The 19,291-nt window shown below is 44.3% G+C and overlaps 1 protein-coding gene across 1 annotated transcript in view; it reads right to left on the reverse strand.

The window, feature by feature from the left end:
- LOC310799618 (enhancer of mRNA-decapping protein 3-like) overlaps positions 1-19,291 on the reverse strand; it is a gene marked incomplete at its 3' end in the record, with an annotated part of 49,796 nt that overhangs the window by 27,089 nt on the left and 3,416 nt on the right. Inside the window, exon 4 of the mRNA XM_083662207.1 lies at positions 156-527. Coding sequence (XP_083518333.1) covers positions 156-527 — 372 coding nt within the window. The remainder of the gene's footprint in view (positions 1-155; positions 528-19,291) is intronic.

The following is a 19,291-nucleotide window of genomic DNA, read 5'->3' on the forward strand; positions in this document are numbered from 1 at the left end:
ATATGTGTGTGTGTGTGTGTGTGTGTGTGTGTGTGTGTGTGTGTGTGTGTGTGTGTGTGTGTGTGTGTGTGTGTGTGTGTGTGTGTGTGTGTGTGTGTGTGTAGGTGTGTGTGTGTGTGTGTGTGTGTGTGTGTGTGTGTGTGCCCAAGTCTCACCGGTACAATACTCTTGGCCCCCATGCTGGGGCACCTTTATCTGCCGATACACCACAGGCTTGCCCTCCAGGATGTTCTCGTCGTGGCGGTAGCGCGAAGGCGTCCTTTCGTTGGGCGTGCTGCGGGGGCGCTGTGCCCTGTTGCCGTGGCGACTGCCCCCGTCGATCTGGGAGAAGACGGCGGCCTTGTCGAACAGAGCCAGGTTCCCCTCGAAGTCAAAGTCGGTGTCCAGGCTGTCGTCCGTCCCGTCTCCGAAGCACTCGTCATCCTTGACCCTCATGCCTCCTGCAGCACCGCCGTTCCTCACAGACGCTTTCTTGGCTGTGGCCCCCTGCTGTGTCGGCCCCCTGCTGCTCGACACACCTGCGGGTGCTGGGTTAACACAGAGCGGGACAAGGGAGAATGGAGGAGTTAAGACGTTCAACACCAAAGAAAGCAAAATGAAGCTATAGAGACACTGCATGAAATAGGCCACGCCCATCACGGGCTCCGTTCATTTCCACACACCAGCATCATTTTCCTTGAATTAAACATAGCTAAAAGCTGTTGTGTGGTGGGCTGCGCAGACAACAAATGTAAAAAATCGCCAGTTAAAGTTTTTAGCATAACAAGGAAGCCATTGATAATTGGCAAGAAGAAAAATGTGGATCTAGCTGTCAAGGAAGTAAGTTGGAGTCTTCATCTTCCGTATATACGATCTTTTTGTGCAACACGCAACCATGCACGTGACATAGGAGAACGCCAGGATTGGAGGGGGGGGTTCTGTTTTCCCCCATCTTGGGCGTGGTTTCTGAATGATGACGCGTTACGCAGTGTCTATATGCGTTAAGTTATTTCTGAAACAGCCGCAAGAGGCTTTGTTAGGCACAACACATAACACATGATTGAGATTAACAAAATAATTTAAATGTTCAAGAATGGTTTTATTTATTATCAGTAATGATTTGAAAATAATTCTAACTGAATGGGATTCCATAAAGCAATATAGTGCTAGTAATAATGGTAGCGCTTTGAGTCAGTGGTTATACTGTCACTGGTGAGTATTTATCTGCTATTTTACAATGAGTAAATGCTACTCCATTGCAGGCGCATTCCCACTCAGCATCTGATCATTTTGTCTTGTGTTGTAAATCCAGCGTACACCTTTCCCTTGCAACAGTGCGCTCCGCCTGTATAGCTATATAGTATAGGAACTGTATAGCCAATATGCATACTTTAATATTTGTTTATTTATCCCAAGCCAAAGTCACACCCTCTTCCGTGTTCAGCAGACGAAACAAGGGATTTCATCTGCCATTCATTTTTCCATCTAGATTTCGTAAAAAAAAATAAAAAAAAATAAAAAAATCGCCGGGTCCCGCGAGGTGGCCCCGCCCCGCAGGCGGTCTGGGTTGGCAAATGATGAAAATATGGCGGGTGCGGGCGGGGCAGGCTCAGAACGTGACAAAGCAACATTATGAAATCATTTAGTTAAGAGCAGTGAAATACGCAGAATAACCCTTTATTAAGACTCTCTCACACACAGTCAAGACAGCGAGTCTGAAGCCGTCTGCACCTGCTGCACTCTCTACTATAGCCTACATGGTGGAGTAAAGAAACGCTTCAAATGAGCTAGCCTATGTGCTCTCAAAACAAACATTTTGGAAGCATTATTCGCTGTAATGATTTGAAGTGTGCATAAAACTAATCCCACCGCAGATTTTCTGTTGTGGATTCGACTGTGATCTATTTGTGCAACAACGTGACCAATTGCGAGAACATGAGGTAATGAAAAGAAATGAGAAAGAATAAGAAGTGTTTCTGTAACCTACCTCCACCTGCTACCTCCACCTGCTACCTCCATTTGAAGACCTTGGATTAATTGAAGAAAGAGCGATAATAAGAGCTGAGTTTGTAACGCCGACGAAGCAGAAAGAACTCAATGACATGAAGACAGCAGAGCAACAGCAGAGCAGTAAAACTGTCATCGCGCACCGACACGCATGTGTGTGTTTTGGAGAGACCTTGGAGAGCTCTGCTGCGCTCATCTTGAGTCCGGAGACATACTGTATAATTGGCCGTTTGCGGGCTGCTGGGTTGGGTTGGGTTCAGCATTTTCACATATTTTAACGGGCCGGCTGGTGCGGACTGGCTCCAATGACAGGTTGGGTTGGGTGCGGGCTAGTGATGCGCGGGCCGCAGTTATACCCGCGCTGACCGCGGATATCCCGCTCCACGGGCGGGCCAGATCATAAAAATAAACATTCTGATTAATCGCGGATGGGTAGCGGGCCGTTGAAACGATGTATCATTAACTCATTCTCTGCCAAAGACGTACTCGGACGTACTTTTTACAATGGCGTTCTGTGCCAAAGACGTACTCGGACGTACTTTCATGTTTTGGCTGTTTACATTACATCAGACACTTTCCCAGCCTGTGACATTGTTTCAAGTCAAACTGATAAAAGGAACCCGCTAGTTTAGTATTTATGGGTGGAGCCTGTGGTCGAAACAGAGTCCGATCCAGAGTTCTCGGCTGGCGACGATGGCGAGGAAGACGCCAGCGTTTTTGTTATTGCTCCACGACGGAGCGCCATGGCGACGAAGGCTCCCCTTCACAGCGTTCTGTGACACAGATGAATCGGAGGAGGAGAAATGGGTGCCACTTGGAGAGAGCGATGACGATGGTAAAAAGTAGCCTATTTTTTGTATCGCGTTTGAGATGAAATGATCACACACACAACATTCGAGTATAATTGTCACGCATTGTTTATAACTTATGCCGCCGGCATGACTCGCTTCACGTTTCCTCTTGCCAGATCTCCCTCTCAAGGGGAGCTCTCTGTCACACTCAAGGGAGGGGGAATCACATGGATACGTCAAACGCGTCAAACCGCGTCACACACCCGTCCCCAGCAACCAAGGCGAAACATGTGTCACATAAACATTTCAAAGTTTACAGCACTAACGTAGCTATTGTGTGATCTTCTGTGCTAACGTTAGTTATGAGAGGTAACGTGACAGCAGGTAACGTTACAGCACTCGTTATTCCTGTGTGTGTGTGTGTGTGTGTGTGTGTGTGTGTGTGAGTGAGAGTGTGAGAGAGAGAGAGTGTGTGAGTGTGACCACATAAGGGTTCGTTCCATTTGTTTCTGCTTTTATCAAGCTAAGACCGACACAGCTCCCTCAAATACATTCTCTTATTTTTTATTTTTTATTTATTTATTTGGGAAAACAAATACTGTATATGTCTGATGTGTCACTGAGGCAAAAAATAAAAGGCTCAAAAGAGAGTTCTGCTTGAAACGGTGCCCTTCACTAAAAACCTCTTTTTCTCCCATTTATGTCCCAAGGAGGGCATTTTTCGTGAAAACAAGCTAACTTCCACTGCTTGTAACTAAACAAGGAAACATGGTCGAGTTTCAGTTTTTTACAAGGGGTAAGAAGAGAGTCTCTGCTTTATTGTGAGATATGTTGTGTAATTTTATTCCTAGCACAGAATATTCTGTGGGTCCTGGAAGATCAGGAAATATGCTCAAAATCCTGGCACTGGGAGCACACAGACCGAAATGACCCTGGCAGAGAATGAGTTAATGAGGAAAAAAAATATTAATTACGTTCTCTAGTCTATGAACGTATTTTAAGCTACATTTTTCATCAGGCACATTCTTAGTCGCCTATTGTAGATCCCCCCCAAAGGACCCACGGCCGTAAACACAACAATAGCCATGTGCTAGGTCGCAAGGCTACACTTTTCGTCCATATATGGTCAATGATGTCACCCTCAAAAAGGAATCTCCGCTGAAGACGTGTTTGAAGAGAAGACGCGTTCGTATTTTCCCATACAATGAGGCAATCAAGTAAACTAAACTTAAAGCTATAGCGTTAGCCGAGTAAGCTACATGAGGGCAAGTGGTGGACTGGACATAATACAGCATGGAAGTTTATTTGGAGTCTTGGACTGCAGCGATCGCACCAACGGCAGCAGAAACCGTAAGTTCTCTCCTTTTATAGCGTTTTATAGCGTTTATAGCGTCGGGTGCATGGCGGGCGCAGATCTATAAATAGTATGAAATAATTTGCGCGGATTTATGGCGGGCGGACGGTTCATGCATACACACGGATTAGGATGGCATAAAAGCTCATCCGCGCATCTCTAGTGCGAGCGTTAAAAAACCCTGACCAGCGCATCACTAGTTCATGTATATTAATTAATCGTTCGGCATATCAATGAATGAAACAGCAAACTCATGATCAGCGAGTGAGGACACTGCAGGACGGCCACAGCCAGGTGGGAGAGAGGAGAGAAACCACACACTCTCTCTCTCCACGGACGGGGACGACTGAACTTTACATTACATTACATTACATTACGTCATTTGGCAGACGCTTTTATCCAAAGCGACTTACAATAACACATTTTGTCAGCAATAGAGCGATCAACTATGCAACACAGTCTATGACAACTACAACATCTGAAGGAATAGTGGTAAAGTTAAGTTATTTTTTTATTTTTTTTTATTTTTTTTTAAAGAGAGAGAAAGAAGTTGGTTCAAGAAGGGCCCAGATGGAGCCTGAAAAGGTGTGTCTTTAGTCTTTTCCGAAAGATCGGCAGTGATTCAGCCGTCCTGACTGAAGGTGGAAGCTCATTCCACCATTGAGGTGCCAGGGACGAGAAGAGTCACGATCGGGATGAGCGACTTTTTAGCCCCTGTAGCGAGTGAGGGGCGAGGCGACCTGCGCTAGTGGAGGAGCGAAGGGAGCGGTGAGAGGTTTGGAACCTGACCATAGATTGCAGGTACAGAGGAGCTGTCTGGTGTACTGCCCTAGCTGCTACCATCAACTTACAGAGCGCATGCTCTTTAAAGTGGAAATTCGTTCAGCAGAAACACATTTTCGTTCTGAGCTGAACCACAGAGCTTCTCCCTCATGTTTAGAAACTGGTTGTCAAAAGTGGTACAAATCGTTTGCTTGTAAGCACACGCCCACTCGCTCGCTCTGGACATGAGCCTGATAGCTGCTAAACATGATAGCTGCTAAACATGATAGCTGCTAAACCTGATAGCTGCTAAACATGATAGCTGCTGCTAAACATGATCGCAGCTGCTAAACATGATAGCTGCTGCTAAACATGATCGCAGCTGCTAAACATGATAGCTGCTGCTAAACATGATCGCAGCTGCTAAACATGATAGCTGCTGCTAAACATGATCGCAGCTGCTAAACATGATAGCTGCTGCTAAACATGATCGCAGCTGCTAAACATGATAGCTGCTAAACCTGATAGCTGCTAAACATGATAGCTGCTGCTAAACATGATCGCAGCTGCTAAACATGATAGCTGCTAAACATGATAGCTGCTAAACATGATAGCTGCTAAACATGATAGCTGCTAAACATGATAGCTGCTAAACATGATAGCTGCTAAACATGATAGCTGCTAAACATGATAGCTAGGTGCTAAACATGATAGCTAGGTGCTAAACATGATAGCTGCTAAACATGATAGCTGCTAAACCTGATAGCTAGGTGCTAAACATGATAGCTGCTACACATGATAGCTAGGTGCTAAACATGATAGCTGCTAAACATGATAGCTAGGTGCTAAACATGATAGCTAGGTGCTAAACATGATAGCTGCTAAACATGATAGCTGCTAAACATGATAGCTGCTAAACAAGAGCTGCTCTGCGAGCCACATGGACATGGCACTTGGGGCTTGGGTGGGCAGAGTGTTTGCGGGGGCGCGCTCACAACATTTGGTGCTAATAAACATGCAGGCCATTCGAGTGAAGTCTGGATATGTTCAGGAGTTCACTGCCTGTTTACCTATTTGGTACAATTCTGTTGCAAGATGTTGTCCCACTGCCATTGAAGAGATTGTTTGCTGTTGGATGTGATTTAGTATAGATAACAGTGAAGAGAGTGAAGCCTCTGATCATAATAATAATATTCATTCTTATATTACTTTCTCCCAAGGGATCACTTCTAGCAAACGAAGAAATGTCAGTTTAACTATTCCTTATTTCACTTGAATTTCACCCCTGATACTGATGAAATCAAGGTCCCTACTTTGGAAAGTACTGCTTTGGGGCGACCACAGGCCAATCTTGGCTTTCGCCTCAAGAGCAAAGTACACTGGATACATTTCCCAGAATGCCATTGCCACCTATCTATCAGCTCTACTTTCCTCAGCAATCTTCTCTTTGCAGGATCAGCACTCAAATAAGCTATGGGTTCTGTCTGGAGGTGAAATTTCACATCACGATTATAGTGACCAAAATTATCACGGTTATTATATCAGTGTTATCGCGTTATTGTTCAAATGTGCTGACATTTTTCAAAAAGCACTGATACACACTGAAATAATTTCATTAGGTTTTCTATTGAAAACTCCAGATCCAAAAAGTACTGATACACTCACTCAAATCATTTCACTGAGTTATATTGAAAACTCTGGGAAACTGTTGCTAACTTTGGTTGACGATGCACAGTATTTACTGTGTTCTTCCAAAGCACTATAATAAAACACATTACAATTTTTAAATGGCAACACGAACCATCAAGACTTTGATCACAGTTTATCATTAAACCTGTAATAATTTCATCCCTCTGTCACAGTGTGATCCATACACAATAAGCACCAAGTATTAGCAAGTAGCAAGTATTACCCCCATGAGAGCAAAACAAACTAGGCTAAATGACACCACTTGACACAGAAAATATACAATGAATGAGTGCACGGTACTCCACAAAGTTTACATCCATGCATGCTGCACAAACAAAAAAAAACAAAATGAACCAAGATGAGAAGGAAAGAACTGGAAAAACCTGGCCTTCAACCACAACCATGCAGAGCTCTCACGCTAACCAGGGAGACAAGAGAGGCACAGTCGCACGCTCATGTCAGTGTGACAAGCTAAGGTGCTCTGGACTCTCTCACGCAAGACACCGGGACACTCCGTCACAGTACACTGCTGTTGATACAAAGGCGCCAACCAATCACGAGCCTCGGTCACAGTACACTGCTGTTGACACAAAGGCAACTAACCAATCGCGAGCTGATTCGGAGACCTACCTCACAATGTCACAATATACGGCCTTACAACTAGCCCGAGGTGACAGACAGCGCTGATGATTGAGCCGCGCTTCCTCTGCACTCGTTCCGAGTGTTACCAGCACTAAGAACGTCCCATTCAAAACATGAATAAGTCCAGTGCTACAATTCACCTGCAAATTAGCACCATGTTAAACTGTGTGTGGACAAGTCAGGGATGAAAGGTTAGAGCCTTTAGCATAACTACGATGTCATTATTCACAAGGAAGCGTTTTGTCATGCAGGGAGTCAGAAGTGTGAATGAACTGGGCAGGTTTCCAAACAAAGCAGGCTAATGAATAACAAGATAGAGATACACGGAGACGCTGCACTTCACTCATTTCAGCTGAGACAAACCTACAGGCAACAAATTAGCAGAGAGGCACCGGCCGGATACATTTCAAATGACAGAATGAGTCATCTTCAAATTACACACGCTAAATAAACAAACAACTATAAAACGGTGACAAACCATGTGATCAGAAAATGTGCCAGTTATAATTTATTCAGAGTGACGACATCTCCTATCAGATACGCTTGTCATTCGATAAACATTTGATATGGAACACATTTCCATGACCCTTCCAAATCTCGTTTGGGATAGTTTCCAATGTATTCCTGAATCCTGTAGCGTTACTGTTGACCAACACTTTCAAGAAATGATAAATGAGTTCAGAAGGAGGTGATGATAAACAGGAGCTTTACTTGCAAGTGCCCTTCAGCAAGGCACTCGGCGACCTCTGAGCAATGTCGCAGGTACATTCTGAATGTGTGTAACTGCATGAGATGGCCGTGCTGAAAAAGGTCAAGTATGCCCAGCAAAAACCTTCACTAGATACAGGTTTAAAACTATTCTGAGACAGTGGTATAGGGGGGAAACTCCTAGGGAGTAGGGAGTGCACAAATCTATTACACTGCGGTAGCATGCCGATTATGGGAAGCGTTTCTGGGATCGTTTCATGGGAGGAGCTCTTCTTCTGGGAAGCGATTCTTTTTTCTTTTTTTTTATTCTTTTCCAGATTTTTTTATCCCCATTTTTATCCCCCGTTAGTGCTAAATTTTAATTTATTTATCCCATTTTTATCCCCCATTAGTGCTAAATTTTAATTTATTTATCCCATTTTTATCCCCCATTAGTGCTAAATTTTAATTTATTTATCCTGGTTGCTGCTCCACCCTCTGCGGATCTGGGGAGAGCCGAAACTGGCTCCATGCTTCCTCCGAGACATGGGCAGTTAGCCAGCCGCTTCTTTTCACCTGACAGAGGAAGCTTCACCGGTAGGACATAGCACGTGGGAGGATCACACTATTCCAACCAGTTCCCCTCCCTCTGAACAGGCCCCCCTAACGCGACCAGAGGAGGCACCACATCAGCAACCAGGATATTGCATGTTTTGGTGAAGGGGGCTCCTATATGAAGGAAACCCCCAGGGGGCACGGGGAGAACATGCAAACTCCACACAGAAAGGCCCTTTTGACGACCCCACCCGGGCGGTGGGCACTCGAGGACATGCGGACGGGCACGCATTCCTTCAGCGCTCACAGCGTCCCAGGTGGGAATCGAACCCAGGACCTTCTAGCTGTGAGGCGACAGCGCTTACCACTGCGCCACCATGCCCCCCCTATGGGAAGCGTTTCTGCGATCGTTTCATAGGAAGAGCTCTTCTTATGGGAAGAGTTTCTGGAATTGTTTCATAGGAGGAGCTCTTCTTCAAAAATGCCCTTTTAACACATTCACTGCCAGCCTTTTTTTTTTTTACTGTAGGTAGGTTCTGCCAGAGGGTTTTTTTGAGGATTCTGGCTCATTTTACAAGAGCCGAGGATTATTTTCTGCTTGGAGTTTGTGAACACAAAGTTCACAAAAGTACTAATAGAATGTGTGCTTTCTCTGTCTAAAAGAGTTAGTTTGTAGAGTTAGTAGTTATGTAGATATTAGCCGTTGAGTACAGCATGGTTTCAGCGTCTGAGAGTGAAAGCTGAGATAATCGCAGTTTTGTGAAATTCAATCAAACAGGCAGAACAGTCACTTTAACCATTTATTTTTGGCATCAGTGAGAGATCAGACATCTAAACAATATAGTTCTGAACGCCCTCTCCTTCAAACTCCTCCCTCCGTGGGCGTGTCTGGTGGCTTTCAGCCTGCGTTTGTCACAAGCGAGTGTTCTGCTGCTGCTGCTGCTGCTGCTGCGAGTTTGAGCAGCCTCCCTCCCTGGCAGCGAGTGTGGATAGGGCTCACTTGTTTCTTGGGTTTGAGAGCTTTGATGAAGCTTTGTGCGATTCTAGGCTTTATGCTGCGTGTTTCAAACTGTGTTTTCCACCCAGTCTATTTTTGGAATCCCCCACCGCCAGCTCCCAGCGCGATAATGCGCTAAAGTGAAAGCGTTTTCGCCAATCCATTTTACAGTAGAGAATGGTTTCCTCGCGCGTTACCCTACAGTTTTGGCTCTGCTTTTCCTAGTGTGGAGAGCACTGTCGCCACTTAGTGGGTCCGTGGAATGGGTTGTACACGTTCGCTGACTCCAATATTTTTATAGGAGACGGGGGGAGCGTTGATCCACGCCCGACCGTCAAAAAAAAAAAAGTTTTTTTAAGACGAGATATCTCGTCTTTGGCAGTCAACGGTTGGATTCTGTAAGACGAGATATCTCGTCATTGGCAGTGAACGTGTTAATGGGCTCGTTTTTTTTCGTTTGTTTTTTAGATTATTTCTTGGACATTTTGCCTTTATTTTTGATTTAGATAGGACAGTAGGCAGACAGGAAACGTGGGGAGAGAGAGAGAGGGGATGACATGCTGCAAAGGACCGTGGGTCGGATTCGAACCCGGGTCAGCCGTACAAAGGACCAAGCCTTCGTGGTACGCGTGCTACCAGGTGAGCCACCAGGACGCGCTTAATGGGCTCCGTTTTGGTCTGATTAATTGGGCTCCAATTCGGGAGGTCCATCCATGCATCATCCAGAAAAGCAGCCAGTCTCCTCTCCCAGAACCATGAACAGCAGAACGTTCACAACACATTTCTGCAGTGTGTGTGATCTTGTATAAGCAGCAGTGTGTGTGATCTTGTATAAGCAGCAGTGTGTGTGTGATCTTGTATAAGCAGCAGTGTGTGTGATCTTGTATAAGCAGCAGTGTGTGTGATCTTGTATAAGCAGCAGTGTGTGTGATCTTGTATAAGCAGCAGTGTGTGTGATCTTGTATAAGCAGCAGTGTGTGTGATCTTGTATAAGCAGCAGTGTGTGTGATCTTGTATAAGCAGCAGTGTGTGTGTGATCTTGTATAAGCAGCAGTGTGTGTGATCTTGTATAAGCAGCAGTGTGTGTGTGATTTTGTATAAGCAGCAGTGTGTGTGATCTTGTATAAGCAGCAGTGTGTGTGATCTTGTATAAGCAGCAGTGTGTGTGTGATCTTGTATAAGCAGCAGTGTGTGTGATCTTGTATAAGCAGCAGTGTGTGTGATCTTGTATAAGCTGCAGTGTGTATGATCTTGTATAAGCAGCAGTGTGTATGATCTTGTATAAGCTGCAGTGTGTATGATCTTGTATAAGCAGCAGTGTGTATGATCTTGTATAAGCAGCAGTGTGTGTGATCTTGTATAAGCAGCAGTGTGTGTGTGATCTTGTATAAGCAGCAGTGTGTGTGTGATCTTGTATAAGCAGCAGTGTGTGTGTGATCTTGTATAAGCAGCAGTGTGTGTGTGATCTTGTATAAGCAGCAGTGTGTGTGATCTTGTATAAGCAGCAGTGTGTGTGATCTTGTATAAGCAGCAGTGTGTGTGATCTTGTATAAGCAGCAGTGGACCCTCCTTTGTGGCCGGGCGGAGGCTTTTCGGGGGGACCATGGCATTATTGCGTGTGAAAGGGTCGGTCCCTGCCCCAAGCCACTCAGCGCTTTGGTCCCGTGCGAATTTGGGCATTAGCTCCACTGGCCACCGGCCCAAAGAGCTGGAGATTAAAATAAAAAGTCAAAGGTAAACAGTGCTTCCACAATTGAGGTCGCGTCGGCCTTTCCCGAGCACCCGGGGACAACATTACTTCCTGTCTGGGGAGGGCTGGTTTCCTGTGCCGAGCGGGAGCAGCGGAGGGAGGAGGAGACGGGGTGAGGGAGGACGAGAGGGCACTGAGGCACGTAAGCCAAGCCTTTGCATAACCTCCTCTTTAGCAGCAGACACACGGTGAGGGAGGGAGGGAGGGGGATGTTTATTGATCTTAGTCACACACATATTGTAAAGAGGAACTTTGCTACAAGCCGTTAGCACGCTATGGGAATCTTGAGGGAGTAGTAGCCAAACAATGCCTGGTCCCATGCTCGGGCTAGTGACACAGTCACACGTTATTACTCCTAGGTGACAGATTTGGGGTAAAAACAAAAGAACCTCCTCTTTTGCAGCTTTAGTCACACACATATTGTAAAGAGGAACTTTGCTACAAGCCGTTAGCACGCTATGGGAGTCTTGAGTAGCAGCCAAAACAGTGCCTGGTCCCATGCTCTCAGGCTAGTGACACAAGGCTCTTTCACACCGGCCTTGAAAGCCGAAAAATGCACGGAAAATAGGATTCGCGCCTCCGATGTGAAAGTCGTGAACGCGATTTGGTGGATAATTGTTTTTACGCCTTTTGTCCCGCGACGGTAGGTAGTAACAGCGCCGGGTTACCTGGCAACCCGCCTCCATTTGAAAGGTCGTCGCAGCGAGCCGGAAAAGGTGGGAATGGTCAGCTCATTCATAAAAAAATTACAGGGGAAATCACCTCATATCAAGAAAGTGCACGAGTGAAAGTAAAAAAAAGTAGCCTATACAATCATGACTGCAGGGACGCCAGGAGGAATGCTCCGTGCAGTTAGGCTTTATGCTCAAACGATGTTGACATTAGTAGGTAAAATTAACGGATATAATAATAAGCTTCAGAGGGCTATAGCTGTATGTGGCGAGTTGGTCTGAGGTTATTCCCTCTCAAAATCAGCTCTGTGCATTCCCTTACAAAAACTACTAACGTTAAGTAGTCATGTGCATCTATAGCCTATACTATTCCCCCGACGAACGTTATGCAGACTGCAGCTGTTTGATATGCGGGCGGTCGTGTATCGTTCCAATTTTAGTAGGACACCATATCGATCTGCCCGCCCACCATGCGAGTGCACCTATCTCCCTGCTCAGCGGACATAGGAGAAGGAGGGAAGTCTTGTTGTTGAATGAATTCGTTCATCATACAGTAGCCTAGGCTACACCAACCTATGAAAATATTAATTTGGGCTAGGAGGAGCTGGAAATCCCTCCGCTCGCTTTTCAATCCGGGAGCAGGGGATCCAGGCCCGGCGCCACGAGGGGGCCTCAGGGGGCTTAGCCCCCTCAGTTCAATTTTCGCCCCCCTCACTTGAAAAATAAAAATAAATTAAAAAAATAAAAATAAAGAATAGTTCATCTATAAAGGCCAGTTAGGTAATGTTTGTACCTGACATGTTTAGGCTGCTGTTTCTGCAGTCTTCATCAAATTTGATCAGTTTAAGTTGATGTAGGCTACCCCCTGTAAACATAGCTCTGTTGTTTCAGAATTGGCAGGGAAGCGCTATTTGCTGTGCTTTGGTTGTCACAAGGTGTCAGAGATGTAGCTATTTATTAAATTTGAACCTATGAACCCTTGAACCTCTATTAATGCCTTAATCTGCTGCTGTGAAATACCGTAAATTCCGGACTATAAGACGCACCGGTGTATAAGCCGCGGGACCAAAATTGACTATTTTTTTCTTCTATAAGCCGCACCGGTCTATAAGCCGCGGGTGTTTTGATGTTTAATTACCATATGAAAGGGTTCGTGCACAGAGAGGAATGTCGGGAAAGCGATGGCTGTTTGGGGAAGCTCCCATTTATTAACATTTCAACAAAACAAAACAAAAGTCAGGTCACTAATCCCCAGACAAAATCACACAACAATAGGCTATATGTGCAGCAAACCTGTAACCAGAGAAGTCAAGTCACTAATGCTCGTCTTCCTCTTCTTCCTGCGTACTGAAACCACCAAAGTCCTCATCTTCAGTGTCGGAAACGAACAGGTTCAGGGTGGCTTCGTCAACCACTCTCCTCTCTCCTTCATTGTCACTCAAAACCAACGAACTCCTCTTCATCTATAGCTGTGTTTCCATTACAGTTTTTCGCAAAAGAATTGCGATATTTCTACAACTTCGACAATGTACAATTGCGACTTGTAGGCGTTTCCATTGAAGTTGCGTTTGAGTGATTCCCCGTTGCAGCAGCTGCCACAGTGATTACGCACGGGGATCTGCCCCATATCCCGTCCCCTGCATGCTCAAATCCAACCAATGGTCAATGGAAATCCCAACATGAAGTTACAATGCATATAAACGAGCCTGATTATCAATTCAAAAGAAAATGAGTCGCAAAATGTTGCTGGCTGCGTGAATGCAGTCAGCGCGACAGGCAGAGGAAAAAAGGTAGCCTAATAGCCTACAACTGGTCCGATTTAGAGATGGAGGGGGGAAAAGGCTGATTTGGTTCTATAATTGCACCTGAAACGTGTGCAATGTATTAGCCTACTCACAGTCACTGTATTCACTTCAGACAGCACCACCGCACCAGTGTGTGCTTTTCATCCTCTCATCTCGCCGCTGTGCCAAATGCGCGCACACAGGCAGCCTGCTGTCACCATGGACCGATTTCTGCCATTAAACATTATCTAATTTGCCCGGCTACGCTTTTGCACAACACTCGTCTTTCTGCTAGGTAGCGTTGCTTCAAAGTTTTCCACTTGCTGCGGAGGTTTTGACACGGCTATCGAACCTTACTTACCAAACTTATTTTCCGCTCCTTTTCCAAGGGATAATATGGGTCACATGACGTGCAAATGCGAAAAATGTGTTTCCATTACACTTTTGCGATAAACTGCTATATCGACACGTCTGAAAAACCACCTCATGATCATCTACTGCTCGTTCTCATGCTGTCGAGAACGAGCAAAGCTTTTTTTTGGTGAAAGAATCCTCCAGGGCGCTTCTTGTTAACAGTCCGAGTGAGTGGCAGGTCGAACGTCAAAGGCACTTCATCCATATTTATGATCTGCTCCGGTTCGATGGAATATTCCTTGATCTTCCTTTGTGTGAATTCGCCGAAGTTTGTGATTTTCTCCTGGTAGTCGGGGGAGGGAGTTGATGGGCTTGTGGCCGTTTGCTTACCGTAATTACCATATGTAAGTGGTCACGCACAGAGGGGATTGTCGGGAAAGAGATGGCTGTTTGAGGAAGCTCCCATTTACCGTATTACCGTAACATTTCAACAAAACAACATAACACAACACCACCGTTGTTTATTTTTACAGTGCACACAGTGTCCGCGGTGTGGTGAAAAGAGGGCAAGAGAGGAAATTAAAACAGAAGTGGATTTATAGTTAGAAAGAGTGCTAAAAAAGAGAGATTTTTTTTTTTTTTTTTTTTTTTTTCTGAAAAAATCCATAGATAAGACGCACCGTTATATAAGCCGCAGGGGCCAAAAAACGGGAAAAAAGCCGCGGCTTATAGTCCGGAATTTACGGTAAATGTTTTAATTGATTTTGAATAGTAGTCTTTCTTGTGTTATTGCGCTTTTCAGAGGTTATTATGGTTAAAAAGTCCAGAAATAGGCATAGCGGGTATATAACCTATGTTTTATGATATAAAAATATCATATAAAAAAAATATAAAAAATAAATCGGAAAAAAAAAAAATCAGCCCCCTCACCAGTTATAACAGCCCCCTCAGTCATTTCATCCTGGCGCCGGCCCTGGGATTTCACCTGAAAGTACACAGCAGCACGGGAATGTGGCCGTGCTGCTTGGCTCTGTGTGAAAGCAATTTCTGTGGCGAGGCTGCTGGCTTCGCGGGACTCATAAACGGCAATTTTTGCGCGATCTGTGTGTGAAAGAGCCTAAAGTCACACATTATTACTCGTAGGTGACAGATTTGGGCTAAAAACAAAAGAAAAGAAAAACATGAGTGATATCCCACTGCGCAGGTTGTATCCTAAATCAGAGGTTCTCAAATGTTTTTCAGCCAAGGACCCCTTACAAGATAGAAAATAAAAAAAATATATATATACCGGGGACCCCCTCATTCTGATTTGTGATTTTGGGCTAAGCTTAATTGTTTCCACTGTAACATGCTTGACTTTTAAATTGATAGGTTTGTTAGATGAGAATGTAATCCATGAACCATTTTAGATTTAAAGCATAAAATATTTTCGTTGAACTATGAAGCTTTTGCAACAACAAAAAAGTATTTATTTGTATTTTCCTGAAAACTTTCCGCGGACCCCCTGGCAAAGTGCCACGGACCCCTGGGGGTCCCCGGACCCCCATTTGAGAACCACTGTCCTAAATCACAGAAGCACCGAAAAAAAGAGAGGTAGCAGCGGCAATTCTTAGAAAGCAGCGTGGAGAACATTACACATTGTCCAATAGTCATTACAATTCTATTGACCTCTGACCTTCTCATTGTTTGGCGATCCCGAGTGTGAAAGTGAGCTGCCTCGTTCTGCTGTGGGACGAGACCCAGGAGCTGTCCCGGGCCGCCCGGCGCACTTCCTGCTCAGAGATTCACTAAAGACTTATCTAATCAGGAGAGTTGACCTAAGAACACATTCTTGATTCACAGCAGCAACAGCCTGGGACAGCAGCAGAATGCACATACATTCTTCACAATCAGTGTGCTTCCACAGCTCATTACTGTACGCCCGGGCCGGGGAATGTGACTGTTATGGAGAGGTCCGTCCAAAAGGACAAAACGTATCCAATTCCCCCGTTCATATCATCTGATGCTCAAATGATTGATGGCATGAAAGTAAAACTAAGTGTTTAATATTCATAATGACATGTTATCATTTGATATCTTTAACAAACACGGCAACATTTTAGAGCGTGCAATCATCCGATTTCAGGAACATCTAGGAATGAGCACACTAGGTAACTTTTCCCCCACAAATTGCATAATATATACAGATCATTTTGGAATGACTTCATTTGATCTTCAGTGAACAGTGACTTGCAATTTGTATTCTAGGCTACAACACACCAGTGTTACTAAAACGGTGGAGCTGAGTGACTCGTCTTTTGGCTCATCTTCGGTGGCAACTGCCCAGGGATTAGGAGGTGAGTTAGGCAATGTGACAATGTGACAAGTGTGTCGCATTTCCTTCAGTCGATGAACAATATCCATGTTCTGTTCTTCAAACAGAAGAGCACTGTATAGCATGACTGTGCTAAAAGAGCACTGTATAGCCATGACTGTGCTCAATTCTTGCCTGTAGTGCAAAACCCCCAATACTCTTAAGCCCTTTTCCCACATGCGTACCGGAAAATTACCTGTAAGTCAATATCGGACATTTCCCTTCACACTTCGGCTCGCGCATGTGGGAATCTATCAGCGAATTTTCCTGTATGTTGGGGGGGCGGGGGGAGGGGGGAGCTTATTTGGGGGGTCGGCAAAACTCGAAATAAGTTCGCTTGTCAGTTGTCACACAATAAATCACACTCGTTTGACTTAAGAGCAGCGTCAAGCCGCCAGCGTAATCAACACAGCCGATTTCCCCCTCCCCTCTCTGCTCGAGAGCAGCAGCCACGGACAGACACAGCGAATGACACAGCAAATGCACAAGCGAAATGTGGAAGTAGTTTGCTTTGATGTGCGCGAATGATTAGTTGATGCACTTTGAAGAAGTTGGGATCCGTGTCTGAGAGAAATAGTTGCTGGTTCGATGTTTATCCGTTCACCTGCGTCGCGTTGAAGCACTTTTTACAGACTGGCTTTGTTTGATGTGTCCGGGGTTGCCTTCGGAAATCAGCAAGCTGACATACTGCTCTTATTAGGCTATCACAAGATCATTTCGCCAGTTTGCTTTAATGTGCGCGAATGATTAGATTATGCCCGCTGGAACATTAAGCAACGTGTGTAGGCTACTCCTCGCCCATGATTGAAGGACCGCTGTCGCGGAAAATGACTGGAACCGTTTCCACTTGCGTCTCCTTAAGAGCATACCGCTCTTCTGACTGGCACGAAACTGGTGAAATGTCGGGGACGACGGGGTCGCGCTTATACCGGCACGGCGTCTTTCTCACATGCAGGCATTAGACCACGTACCGGTCATTTTGCGGTACAAAGCGCATGTGGGAAAAGGGCTTTAGACAATAGTCTTGTTCTTTATGATAACCAGTGTTGGGCAAGTTACTTTCAAAATGTAATATATACTACATATTACTAGTTACTCTCATTTCAAAGTAATAAGTTACTTTACAATATTACTGTCTGTTTAGAGTAACTCATTACTTATCACACTACTTTTGCATTACTTTCACGAAAACAACAGCAGCAGCAGAATGACATCGCTGCTCCTGAACCATTCCGAAAAATAATGTCAACCGCCTTGAAGTCAGTGTAAACAATCCAAAATTCTAAATGTTATTCTTTTCTTTTGTTATCGTCATCTATAGTGGTTATTGGCATAAAAACAGACAATTTGATTAGGAAATTATTCTATCTTTATTTAAATATGTGCCTTGATTACATTTTTTTTAACTCAATTTGTAACTTGAGTTACTTGACAAAGTAACTGGTAGCCTATATAATATTACTGAAATCCTAAAAGTAATAAGTTATATTACTAAGTTACTGCTAAAAGGAATATATTACATATGTTACTTTTGTAATGAGTTACCCCCAACACTGATGATAACTAGGAAATGCTTGTTTCACAGTGGAGAAACACAAGCCTCCAACACACAGGCCTTTCCTCACCTATACATTTTTTTTACAAACCAAGTATTTTTAGAACATTTGAAAAAAAATGTCAAAATGCTAGCATTCACCTGTACATCCATGTACTCTTTAAATTATATTCAGTTGTCGTCTCTTGGTTGGATTAAATAGGTATAGGTGGGGTCCATCCACATTTTTGTGCATTAAAATACCTGAGTGGAAACGCTGAGAGAGAAAAAAATGTATCGTAAAGAAAAGCTTTGACGTTTGGGGAGGTGGAAACGTTGGGTTTATTGATCAACAGTAAATGTGAATAAGTGCAGTGGAGATTGAGCGAGTCTTCCGTTTGTCTCGGTTAACCAAACACTCATTTAAGCACAGTTTCATGTCGTCTTGCGTACTGGCAAAAGTAAACACCTCACAACCGTAAAACAACATGGCCAAAGCTTGTTACGAATCAGTAGGATGAACTCTACATGTTGGTATACACTTACACTAAATACTGTTGTAAGGTACAGTAAATAAGCAGCACATATTTAGGCACAATTTGAAGGTTTAGACTGCCTGCAGCGGTTGATTGCTTGACTGATTACTATTTGATCATGTCGCCTACAGAGTGGAGATGAGAACGTCGTTTACCTGCAAGAGTGATGGAGGGGCTAGGTGGATATATGCCCAATTTACCAGAAGACCTATTTGTGCAAGATCAGGCTATGTTGAGTTCTATGGATAAAGTATGTTTTCCAATAATCATGACACATTAAATTGCCATATTTTTTACTGAGCTTGGCGGAATTACCTCAAGACAATTGTGTATCAGCTTTAAATGTCCAATAACATACAGAAGAGCAAATTAAACAAACGACCAGCAGCATTCAAATCTGCAAATACATACTTTTTTTTATTGAAATGTGATCTTATGTCACGTTACATAATGTTATAGAGCCCAAATGGTCTGCCCATATTATAAGCATCACTTAACATGTATGTAAGGAATTGTTATTTTCATGTTTTTCATCTATTTTATCTTCCATAATGAATTCAATAATAATCAAAATGCTACAAAGACATTAGCTAATCACCACAGACCACTTCATCAGGCCATTTCGCCCGGTATCACAAACGTATGTGTCCAGGCGAGCAGCTCTGAAGTCGGCTTCCATCAGCTGGCACGGTCGCTGTGCTGGCTGGACCCCCTGTCCTTAAAAATCCGATTTCGAAACGGGCGTCATTTTGATCGACTGAACTCATAACGGGGATCTATACAGTTACGTGTCTACTAACATTATAAAAGATCATAATGGTAACGCTGTTTTCTGATAGTTTGCTA

The sequence above is a fragment of the Poromitra crassiceps genome, assembly GCF_964638095.1.
Source record: "Poromitra crassiceps genome assembly, chromosome: 28".
In the NCBI taxonomy this organism is placed as follows: domain Eukaryota; kingdom Metazoa; phylum Chordata; class Actinopteri; order Beryciformes; family Melamphaidae; genus Poromitra; species Poromitra crassiceps.